General features: G+C 42.5%; 1 protein-coding gene across 3 annotated transcripts in view; it reads right to left on the bottom strand.

Annotated features, from left to right (window-relative positions):
• Positions 1–308: 308 nt before the first annotated feature.
• LOC137423217 (transmembrane protease serine 2-like) overlaps positions 309–12,668 on the bottom strand; it is a 245,594-nt gene continuing 233,234 nt past the window's right edge. For all 3 annotated transcript variants that reach the window (XM_078774546.1, XM_078774545.1, XM_068110121.2), the window contains 2 exons: positions 8,646–8,798; positions 309–2,598 (listed from right to left, as the gene is read on the bottom strand). In XM_078774546.1, coding sequence (XP_078630672.1) covers positions 2,587–2,598; positions 8,646–8,798 — 165 coding nt within the window. In that variant the 3' untranslated portion in view covers positions 309–2,586. The remainder of the gene's footprint in view (positions 2,599–8,645; positions 8,799–12,668) is intronic.

Below are 12,668 nucleotides of genomic sequence, written 5' to 3'. Positions count from 1 at the left end.
TTGTTCTTTTGGTAATGAGCATAGTATGATGCTGTTTCACAAATTCTTCACTTGTGATTTTTCGGCGGTGTATAAGGCACAGAGCTATGTTAATGTTGCTTACATGTCTATCATGTAAAAGAGAGATGTGTAATAAATTGTTTGTGATATATATATGACTGTGTAATGTTTGTTGATGGCGGATCTTTATGATAAACGTGAAGTAAAGCAAAAGTTGCCAAGTTTTATATTTAATTGGTGCAGTTAAATGATAACTTGTACAGAGATTGATTCTCACGGTTCGAGATATTTCCATGAAATACAATTTTTTTTAAATCCAAGAGCAGCATTTTATTGTTGTCACGAAATACAATACAAAACACTGAACATCAAATCTCAAAATGTACATTAGGAAAACATGGAATTAAAGTACGAACTGGATCATGTAGAACATTTGTACAAATAATCCCAGGTCTATCCTGCACATTCTTTCAGTTTAATTTGGATCGACTTGTATTTTTAAATGTTGCTTTCCTGTGTTGTTGCTGAGCTAGCAATTGCCGATTGTTTCCCAAGACAACTTGAACTTTCTCAAGCAGATTCTGGGTTACTGCAATGAGGTTGATGGAGAGCGCATCCCTATTTATCAGAAGGATAAGCAGTTAGATTATACAATCATAAAGTGCTCAATGGAGGTGCTGATTCATGCCGTTTTTTCCTTTCGTGCAAGACTGCCCCAGAGGACGTCAACCCAAACGGATGCTTGCTGTGCTTGTAGATATAATCATGTATTATTTTTGTTTTATATTTTTTCTTGTGAACTCACAGTTGAACTAGTTTGAGACATTCACAATATGAAGCTCTGTGCCAAATATGGCAAATCTAGTTGCCCCCGCTATCCAGTTATTCTGCTGACCAACAAACGGACAAATGTGATGATCACAATACCCAAGGCCTACAGCTGCAGCTGGAGTAATAACTATTGATCACTGGGCAGCCATGATGGCTCAGAGGCAGTGTACTTGCTTTTAAATTGCCTATTCTTGGATATATATTCTCGACCAAACTGTTACCCTGTTTTATATCAGGCAGTTTGTTGCATCAATGAGTGCACTGTCGCTCAGATCCACATTAAGCTGGGGACTCATCTGCAAGCATTAGGTGATCATTGCTAAAGATGCCACAGAGACTGAAGCCAATTATCATCAGCACCTCGGCCAAATTACAAATCCCTGCACTAACCTAAAGAGGGAATGCATAAGCAGCACAGCCACACTCACCACAAGCAATTGAACCAGTGCCAGAAATGGACCATAAGCTGAAATGAACTAGCCTTCATGAGCAAGTCGAGTTCTTCATTCCGATAACTAACGACAGCTTTCTACTGCAGAACAACATTTGCACAGAAAAGCGAGTTTCTTTAGTCAGTTAATAAGAGATTACAACATTATTCCAGTGCTTCAAATGCTTTGTATAATATATGGTTTGTATTGTAACTATTGCAAAGCTGGATGACAATTGCAGGCAATGTTTCCAAGTTTTGACATAAGTAGTGGTATCAACCTAATTTATGTTGTTGGTTATTTACCAAAATGAAGAGGAATCATGAATAATTGACTTGCTACAAGAATGGCCTCACAAACGGCTATAAAACTGATTTGAAAGAAATTGATTTTTTTAAAGGTTGTTTGAGGGTATTTATCTTTGTATCTCTTCTGCTTCATTGTACTTTGTTAATATTGACTTTCATAAAGTGCCTTTTCCACATTAAACCCATAGATTAATATATTACAGTTTGTTTGCCATTTACATCCAAATAAATTCCCATGAAATATGTTTATTAAATGAAACAAAAACCCCACATTTATTTATATTGGCCTACATTGTGTTTCTGGATGAAATTGAATTATTTTACACATTTATTATTAACAGTGTATCACTGATACAAACAGCAAACGTGTAACACGATACCGATTAAAATCTATAGTTTTTTGTTTGTTCTATTCCATGCACAATCTCCAAAGAAAGTGATCAGGCACTTTTCCCTGATAGCTACTTGGAAATGTTACATATATATAATGCTATAAACATTCTTCTTTGCGGAATTGCAATGTCAATGGTTTCCAATAAGACACCAATTATTTCAACAGGAGGGGCTGCACTCGTGGACCACAGATGTCTTGGAATACCTCCATTCCAGCCTCGATGGCAATGGTCATCTCAAACCGTTTTGCTGCTCACTTTGATAGAAGCCTCTTCTGGGCTGCACCAACAAGCCTGGACTTTCATCTGTGTCTCATCTTCTCACGGGATTATCTTAAGGAGCAATCACACAAGATGGCTGCAAGAACTCTTAATAACCGATTCATCTGTATAGGAGTATGTACCAGTTTTTATGTTCGTTTCATTAATAAATTCGTAATTAATACATGTGTAAAATCATGGTGTATCATCTGGAACACCATGTACATCTCCAAAATCATCGATAATATCACTTATTCACCCAAAATAAATGATATGTACAACTTTTTTTGTTTAATTTTTTTCTTATGATTTACACCACACCGACAACAAGAAGTGCAAAATGTCTTTCATCCACTTGAAGATTTATAGGTATTTCTGGAAAAAAGGAATAACACAATTATAAATTAATGCACATTTCCACAAACAAAACAACTTTACATTTTTCTCTAATAAGCGTGGATCGGCTCGCTACGCTTGCCTCAGCACACATCACTACTTGGGTTGTTAACTCAACTGGACTACCGTCCAGTTGATTTCATCACATACTGAACCCTCCGGCGTCCGTCGTCTGTCGTCGTCTGTCATCTGTCGTCTGTCGTCCGTTAACTTTTCGATGTTAACACTCCAGCATCCACAAATATCAACCGATTCTGATCAAACTTGACATGTAGCATCCTTACCCTAAGGACCAGGTTGGTATTAGATTTCGGCCCGATCCGTTGAAAAATGGCGTACTTAGGCGACCATTTTGTTTTTGGTCATGAAAACGACGTCAACACTCTAGCGTCCACAAATATTTATGGATTTTGATCTAACTTGGTGTGTGAGACTCTTACCACACAAGGTAGGTTGCTATCTTAAGTCAAATCTAGTACAGACAACTGATCTACTTTAAAGTTGTCCAATCAGTTCAGTTCCCGGTGTGTACCCTGGTTAGAATAGGTACACCGTATCCCTGCGTGTCGTAAGAGGCGACTAAGAGGGTTGACGTCAGGAAGGGCATCTGGCCATAAAAACATTGCCTCAAAAAGAGAACCATGACAATTACAACTACATATGGGCAGGGTACAGCCCGAAGTGGAGATCGGTTTCTGAGGTTTGGGACATGGAATGTAGGGACAATGACAGGGAGATCAGGAGAAGTGGTGGAAGTATTGATCAGAAGAAGAGTGGACAGATGTTGTGTGCAAGAGTCGAGATGGAAGGGAAGTGGTGTGAGAATGGTGAAGGGTAGGCAGGGACAGAAATACAAGTTTGTGTGGCAAGGGTGCCCGGAGGGCGTGAATGGTGTTGGTGTCCTGTTTTCTGAGGAGTTTGTAGACAGTGTGGGGAGTGTGACTAGAGTGAGTGATAGGTTGATGATGGTGAAAATGATGATTGGAAAGCTCTTGGTGAACGTCATCTCAGGATATGCTCCGCAGGTTGGTCGGAGCGATGAAGAGAAGGACAAGTTCTGTTGTGCAATAGAGAAGCTGATGGAAAACATGAAAGATGAGGAAGTTGTTGTGGCAGGAGGAGACCTAAATGGACATGTGGGAAGGAGTATGGACGGTTTTGAGGGAGTTCATGGGGGTTACGGATATGGTGTGAGAAATGGAGAAGGTGAAAGGATGTTGGAGTTTGCTGATGGAGCTGATTTGTAACACTCAGTTCCAGAAAGAGGATAATAAGCTTGTTACATACACGTCAGGTGGGTCGACGACAACCGTTGACTACCTGATGGTGCGTTGGCGAGATAGGGGGCACCTCCGGGACACAAAGGTGATCCCGGGGGAGGAGGCTGTTTCACAGCACCACTTGGTTGTCTGCGACATAAGGGTGAAAGGTGCGAGGAGAGCTCGGCGGGTGAAGTACCAACCGAGAATGAAGGTGTGGAGGTTGAAAGAGGTGACAGTAAGGGAGGTATTAAAAGAGAGGCTGAGTAGGTTAGAGGATGATGTGGTTGAGCTTGAACGTTGTTGGATGTCAATGAAAGATAGTCTGTTGGGAGCTGTTGGTGAGGTATGTGGATGGACAAAAGGACCACCGAGGCACTCGGAAACATGGTGGTGGGATGAGGAAGTTGGAAAGAGGATTGACGAGAAAAGGAAGAAGTTCAAGGAGTGGCAGAAGGCGAAGGGTACGGGAGCAGAAAAAGCAGAGCATGAAAGTTATAAGGCAGTCAAGAAGGCTGCAAAGAAAGAGGTAGCAAAGGCGCAGGAGGCATGTAGGAAAATGTTCGGAGAAAGCTTGGATTTGTAAGAGGGTCAGAGAGCGGTATTCAGGATTGCAAAGCAGATGGCGAAAGAGGGGTGTGATGTGATGGGGGTGAGTTGCTTGAAGGATGAAGTGGGAGAAATCGTTGTGGACCCAGATGGAAATAAAGGAAGATGGAAAAGATATCTAGAAATGCTGTTGAATACAGAGAATGAATGGGATGGCAACATAGAGAGTAACCCAGTTTTAGAACCGGCAGAGAAGATAACTGAGAAGGAAGTTGAGGAAGCGATAAAAGCAATGAAGAGTAGAAAAGCGGGAGGGCCGACGGGAGTTGTGGGAGATATGTTGAAGGCAGCAGGAAGTTGGGGTGTGAAGAGAATGACAGAGATCTGTAATCTGGTGGTGAAAGAAGGCCGCATTCCAGTGGATTGGGAACTGAGTACCCTTGTCCCACTGTACAAGGGGAAAGGTGACCCTCAGGAGTGTGGCTCATACCGAGCGATAAAGTTATTGGAGCATGGAATGAAGGTATTGGAAAGGGTGTTGGAGAGGAGGATAAGGAAGAAGGTAAAGATCGACGAAATGCAGTTTCGATTTATGCCAGGAAGAGGAACGACAGACACGCTCTATATTGTGAGGCAGTTGCAGGAGAAGTACATGGCGAAGAGGAAGAGGTTGTTTCTTGGGTTTGTTGATCTGGAGAAAGCATTCGATAGGGTTCCGCGCAAAGTATTGACATGGGCGTTGAGGAAGTTAGGAGTGGAGGAATGGTTGATCAGAGTAGTGATGGCAATGTACAAAATAGCGCGCACAGCTGTAAGGACGAAGGACGGGAAAGGTGGTGAGTTTGAGCTGAAGGTGGTAGTGCATCAGGGGTCGGTACTAAGTCCTCTACTATTTGTAGCAGTGATGGAGGTGCTGGCTCAGAACGTAAAGGAGGGTTTACCATGGGAGTTGATGTATGCAGATGATCTGGTGTTGATTGCGGAAAGTATGGATGGACTGAAGGAAAAAATGAACAAGTGGAAGGAATGTATGGAGACAAAAGGTCTGAAGGTGAATATCGGAAAGACGAAGGTGATGGCAAGTGGTAAAGCATGTGGTGAGGTGGAAAGAACTGGGAAGAGGCCATGTGCTGTGTGCAGGAAGGGTGTCGGAGTAAACTCCATTCAATGTACAATGTGCGCTGAGTGGGTTCATCAAAAATGTAGTGCTCTGAGAGGGTCATTAACCAGTGTGGCAGCTACATTCAAATGTAAGGTGTGCACAGAGGGAGCTGCAGATGGAGGAAATGTTGAGTTGGATCTTGGAGATGGCGTGAAGCTGGAAGGTGTGAAAACATTTTGCTACCTCGGAGACATGCTGAATGGAGAAGGTGGATCAGACTCGGCAACGGTTGCAAGAGTGAGATGTGCATGGAAGAAGTTTCGGGAACTGAGTGGCATGCTGATGAGGAGGGGAGTGTCGTTGAAGCTGAAGGGAAAGGTGTATGCTGCATGTGTGAGAAGTGTTATGATTTATGGGAGCGAGACATGTGTAATGAACGTAGAGCAGCAATGAAGGCTGGAAAGGGTGGAAATGCGAATGGTTCAGTGGATGTGTGGAGTATCATTGAGAGAGAGGAAGACAAATGATGAATTGCGAAAGATCATGGGAATAGAGCCTGTTATTGATGCTGTGAAGAGGAACAGGTTGAGATGGTTTGGTCATGTGTTGAGGAAGGATGAAAGTGACTGGTTGAGAAGAGTGATGGAAATGAATGTAGAAGGAAGTAGAGGACGGGGAAGACAGAGAAAGACTTGGCTAAAGATGGTGGAAGAAGAAATGCGGGCAAGGGGGTTAACAAGGAGAGATGCAGAAAATAGGGCAAAATGGAGAGGATTGTCATGGGGACTGCAAGGCTAACCCCCGCTCTCGCAGGGAAAATGGCCTTAAAATGCATGTTGTTGTTGTTGTTGTTGTTGTTGTTGTAGTCAGTTCAGTTGAGTTCTGCTTCACTGGAAGCTCTAGTTTTAACTAAGGATCAGACCATCGTGCTTGACATTATAATATGTTAGATCAGGTCATTGAAAGGATCAGACAGCGCGTCACTATTCTAAATCCCCTATAATAAAATTTACTTCCGTAAGGGTGTCCAGGAGGGGGAAATATCGCGAGTCACAAAACACTTTGGGGGATATTGTTTTGTAATGCCATTAATATTATGCTATTATCATAAGTGTTATTACTTTTGTTATTAGAAGTGGCCTTGGAAAAACCCCACAGTAAAACGCAACAATAGCGGCAGGAAGCTTCATGTTATTTACCCTTGTGGGGTACATAGATTACAGAAGATCTTCACTCAGGTGCATTAGTCGACGCGATAAACAACATTGCCTCATGAATGTCGGGATTCCTCCAAATGTCTTTCAGTTTAGTATTAAACAGCAGTAGCGACTGTTACAAAAGGGAATCATATGTGTTTGTTGTTGACAATATTTTTTTCTTCTAGTAAATTTTTCCACAAAAGTCCACGATAAGCTATTTATAAACAGAAACATGGCATTTGGCAAAGGAGGAAACCTCTTAGGGAGGGGAATATTATTCGGGATTCCAATCCTTCCAAGATGGATGCCTATAGTTTCTATTCTGCTTATTTTTTGCATTCCCTGAAGACCCAAAAGATGTATACCGAGGACCAGAACACCCACAATATCCCAAAGACCCCAAAGTCCCAAAATACTCTGAAGAGTGAAGATCGAAAAGACCTCGAAAACCCAAAAGACCTCGAAGACCCAAAATAACGCAGAAGACTGAAAAAACCCAAAAAACCCAAAATACCCTTAAAGACCCCAAGCACCCAGAGGACCAAAAATACTCAAATTACCCAAAATACCCAGAGGAACCAGAAGACCGCGAGAACTCCGAAGACCCAAAAACAAGAGTAATTATGTCTCTTCAATTGGAATTGTAGGCGGTGGCTTGCAAACCGAGCCTCAAGGTTGGTTTAGAGAAGTGGTTTTTTAAAAATAACAATTAATACAAGGCACAGGAAGGTGAAATTCACTGCACTTCACCTGAGTAAAATGAGTGTTCATTTAAGTCGGTAGGATATCTGATAATTAAAGAACACATAAACACACCTGACATTAGGCCGAGATTCAGACTTTGTTCGACGATGCCGCAAAGTGAGCGTGCCAAACTCTCCCAACCCGTCATTTCTGACGGGCTTTTCTACTAGTATATCGATATTTTTATCCATTGATATATCTAGCTATGTTTAGAAAATCTTATCGAGCTACGTTTACTTTAGAAAATGAGTAAAGCCCGTTCCCTCTGGGATTAAAATACGGTGCAAATACCCTCCTCTCACTGTCAGGGGTCGGAAGTTAAACCACTTGCACGAGTTCACAGGAACAGATGAAATCTGCAAGTCAGCTCCCAATCCTTGCTGGAAGAAGGGCTTTATTTCATGCCCATGACATGATCCTGGGTAACCGGAGCAAGTATGGAAAATTTGGTGATCGGCCAACCCGTTTTCGATTTGACAATGTTCAGACATACCGTATGTGCATAAAATTAAAGAATTTGAATATGATATATATTAACTATTAAATCAATAATTCCGTCTTATAAATACATCATTGAGGTGCAGCTGTGTCGCTGATGCAGGTGAGGGCAAGAATGTGGCATATAACCAATGTGCCATCACACAGTGGCCTACTGTTTTTGAAAGGCACCTTGGGATATTTAGGGTCCAAAAGAGAATGCTAGCAAACTGGAAAGCAGGCATAATATCACCTTCAAAGGACAGCATACTCAATTATGGAATGCCCTCTGTGCGAAGCACAAAGTGGGCAATATGTAGTATAGCCAGATGAGGCAGTTTAAAATGTATCCAGTATCTTTGAAATATCCAATCACCAATGCTGCCGATTTTCAGCACTGAATATGTGCAGTGTGTAACCAAATAAAAAACATAGCTGATCTCGGTATTCTTTAACAATCCAAGTACTAATATTCAATTTCATGACATATTTCTGAATTAAAGAAAAGCCCAAATCAACTCTATAAACGAGATTTCCTGCATGATGCAAATGGTCGTATCTTGATCTCCCATAATGTTTTATGTGTGATAAATTCCCAATTACTAAAAAGTTGTGATTACCTCAATCAATAAGAAAATTTAATATTTTGACTGAGATAATGATCTTTGTTTGAAAATAAACTACTAATGTACATACCTCCATTGTTTGGGAAATCCAACTCGATAACTCCAAAACATTGGCATAGACTCCTGGCTTGTACATAAGAGCACAACCTTCACCCCAGCTTGTGGCACCAGTTAGGTACCAAATCCCATCTTCTTTGCACACCAGTGGGCCACCACTGTCCCCCTGCAGAAAAAGAAGCAATTGCTGTTAAAAAAAAAAATCTAAATGAAGCATGTAGTTCATTATTCAGGGGCCAAATTTTAAAAATTCCACATACAGTATTGTGTATGTTTGTCCATTGCTTCATCATAATTCATGTAAAATTATACTCTTGTTTCCTAATGTACTTGTTGTGCTGTGTCGGCATGTCAAAACATGTGTCGATGTGTCGATGTGTCAATGTGTATATATAGTGTGTTAATAAAGCCCTTGTGCAACTTTTAATTCATATATCCTTTAACGTACATGACAAAGAAACAAAGAGTAAATGGTATGTAACATCATAATTCATAAAGGTTTGTTAATGTCAATGTTATTGTTAATGATGTTATTCGTCCCCTACCGGTGTACACCGGAGGGGACGATAGGTTTGCACTCCGTCCGTCCGTCCGTCCGTCCGTCCGTCATGCAAAGAACAGTTTTCCGGACTTTTTTTCTAAACTCTTTATGCTAATGATTTCAAACTTGGTACATGGTTTCCTCATGATAATTTACAGATCAAGTTCTAACTTCACGACGTTTCGATCATTTTTGACAAAGTTGTGGCACTTTGAACTTTGGTAATTTCCCCAACAGTTTTCCGGACGACAGGCTGCCTGTAGGGGACATGTATTGCAGCGCAATACTCAGAATGCTTGTTGTTCTGCTTAAATCCACAATTCCCCTGGGAGTCTTGACGAGTTAATGTTTTCTGATGACTCAATTTCCACATAAGTAATAAAGTCAACCTCCGCAATTACCATATTTGGGGGACAGAAAAACTTCAGGTCTGACAACATTAACAAAACTCGCCAAAAATCAATGTCTGGTGTTCTCTCAGGGTGTCACTCATCATTGGTCTTTTCGGATTTTTGGAAGAAGCAATAGTCAATGGTGAATGTTACTTTGCAATGTAGAAATTACTTGTTCACAAACTACGTTTATTAAATCTTTCACTCATCCTGAACTCATCCACCCCTGAACTCCACCTGATGAAAACTCGTGCTCGCCAACTTGAAAGACTCCGCAATAAAACGGGTCTCACAGTTCACTCCCAAGCCTACAAGGACCACCTACAACACTACAAAGATGCCCTCTCCCGCGCCCGCTCTGCCTACTACTCTCAAATTATCCACTCTGGCTCCGGAAACCCAAAAGCACTCTTCTCGACAATAAACAAACTCCTCCACCCCCTGAACACCACCACCCAGTCATTCACAGTAGACAACTGCATCTCCTTCCTCTCTTTCTTCCAACGCAAAATTGACAACATCTACAACAGCTTGACCACCGCCGCACCCGCTCCCCCTCCAACCACCTGCCCCCCCTTGTCCTGCCATCCCCTGTCTCGGTTCTCCCCAATCTCCCCTACTGACCTCTCTGAACTCCTCATAGGAATGAAAACTGCCACCTGCACTCTTGACCCCATCCCCTCCAGCTTTGTCAAAGCCTCCCTCCCTGCTCTCTCTCCACTTATCATTGCAACAATAAACTCCTCCCTGTCTACAGGCATCGTCCCACCTTCCCTCAAAATTGCTGCTGTTACCCCCATTCTAAAAAAACCTGGTCTAAACCCTGACACCCTAAACAACTTCAGACCCATCTCCAACCTACCCTTTCTGTCAAAAGTTTTGGAACGCGCTGTAGCCACTCAACTCAAACATCATCTCTCTGCCAATAACCTGTATGAAACATTCCAATCCGGATTCTGCTCCAACCACAGTACTGAAACTGCTCTCCTCAAAATTACCAACGACCTTCTCCTCTCCTCTGATGCTGGAAACCTCAACATTCTCGTCCTCCTCGACCTCAGCGCTGCCTTTGACACCATCGATCACACCATCCTCCTCACCCGACTTGAATCCACCTTTAACGTTACCGGCACTGCCCTCTCTTGGATTAAATCATACCTCTCTGACAGATGCCAGTTCATCTCCATCAATAACTGCAAATCCCCCACTGCTCCCCTCCCCCAAGGTGTCCCCCAAGGTTCAGTTCTTGGCCCCCTCCTCTTCATCCTTTACCTGTCCCCGTTCGGTCACTTAATCCGCCGTCATGGTCTCCAATTCCACTGCTTCGCCAATGACATCCAGCTTTTCATCTCCACCAAGTCCGTCTCCACCGACACACACTCTATCCTGACAAACTGCATCACTGAAATAAAATCCTGGCTTCAAATCAACTTCCTCAAGCTTAACTGTGATAAATCTGAAATAATCATCATTGGCCCAAAAACGCTCACAAAATCCACCCATAACTTTGCCCTCAACATCGACGGTATCCCAGTATCCACCTCCCCTCACATCCGGAATCTTGGCGTCATCTTTGACCAAACCCTTTCCTTCGACAAATACACTAAACAGATCACAAAGTCAGCCTTCTTTCACCTGAAAAACATTGCCCGTCTCCGCTCATCCCTCTCCTCCACGGCTGCAGAAACCCTCATCCACGCCTTCATCACCTCCCGTCTGGACTACTGCAATAGCCTCCTCTATGGTTCACCCTAAAAAATCACCAATAAACTCCAATACATTCAGAACTCCGCTGCCCGTCTACTCACCCATTCCCGGACCCGTGACCACATCACCCCCGTCCTTTACAAGCTTCACTGGCTCCCCATCCCCCAGAGAATCCAGTACAAAATCCTCCTCTTGACATACAAAGCCCTCCATAACCTGGCCCCATCCTACCTGGCTGACCTCCTCTCCAGACACACTCCCACCCGCAACCTCCGCTCTGCTGGTACCAACCTCCTGACCCCCTCCATCCGGACCAAATTCAGATCCTGGGGGGACAGGGCCTTCTCCATCGCTGCTCCCACCCTCTGGAACTCACTACCTCACACCATCAGAGACTCCTCCTCACTCACCACATTCAAAACATCACTAAAGACCCACCTGTTCAACACTGCATTCAACATTCAACCCACAGCATTTAACCCCTGACTATCTCTTCTCCTTCTCCCTCCTTTTGCTTTAAATATTTCCCTATTGATTCTTGTCTTTTTGCAATTGTTGTTTTCATGTATTGTTATGCATTATGTTTGCCACTCTGTCAAAGCGCCTTTGGGCTTCTGGAAAAGCGCTATACAAAATAAATGAATTATTATTATTATTATTATCATCACCATGTACCAGCAAGACGAGGCTCCCTGGCACTATGCTTTGCATACACGACGATTATGGAATGATGTCTTCACAGACGAGTGGATCGGTAGATGTGGACCAATTGTTTGGACAACTCGTTCGCCTGACCAGTCCGAATGGGACTACATTGTATGAAGCTATGTAAAACTGTTGCAAAACCACATTCCTTGGATTCATTTTGGGATACAATTACGAATCTAATTCATTACTCAGCAGTAACTGCAGAATGTTTTCAATAAGTTGGAAAATCGGATTGAACGACGTATTACGAAAATATGGCAGCTATGTTGAAGCCTAGAAATTTGAACTGTGTTGAGCAGAAACTTCATGAATTATCCTGTCATGCACCATTTATACTTTGTTTGTATCATGTTCACATCAAAAGTTACAAAAGATGTAACAATCAAAAAAGTAACTAGATCTACACTGCTAGTCTAGTATTAAACAAAGTGATGTGTGTGCCGGCCTTCGGATGGCCATTAAAGTTACTTCTCCTACACAGTGTACCTACTTGAACATATGTTCAAGAGTCTAGTCAGTAACCTCAGCTTAAGTTTAAATTGTAGCAGAACCAAAGTATTTAATATGGAACGGGAAAGGAGATTTTAATAATTCACTTATACTGCATATTTATTATGTATGCTAAAATGAAACGTATAATCAGGAAGTGGGATGGATGCTAGGGAACTTGGAAGGGTGTGGGATGCTG

This window comes from Myxine glutinosa, chromosome 3 (genome assembly GCF_964187855.1).
Source record: "Myxine glutinosa chromosome 3, kmMyxGlut1.1, whole genome shotgun sequence".
Lineage (NCBI taxonomy): Eukaryota > Metazoa > Chordata > Myxini > Myxiniformes > Myxinidae > Myxine > Myxine glutinosa.
The sequence above is the reverse complement of the archived record's forward strand: the minus strand, read 5'-3'. Positions and strand labels throughout refer to the sequence as shown.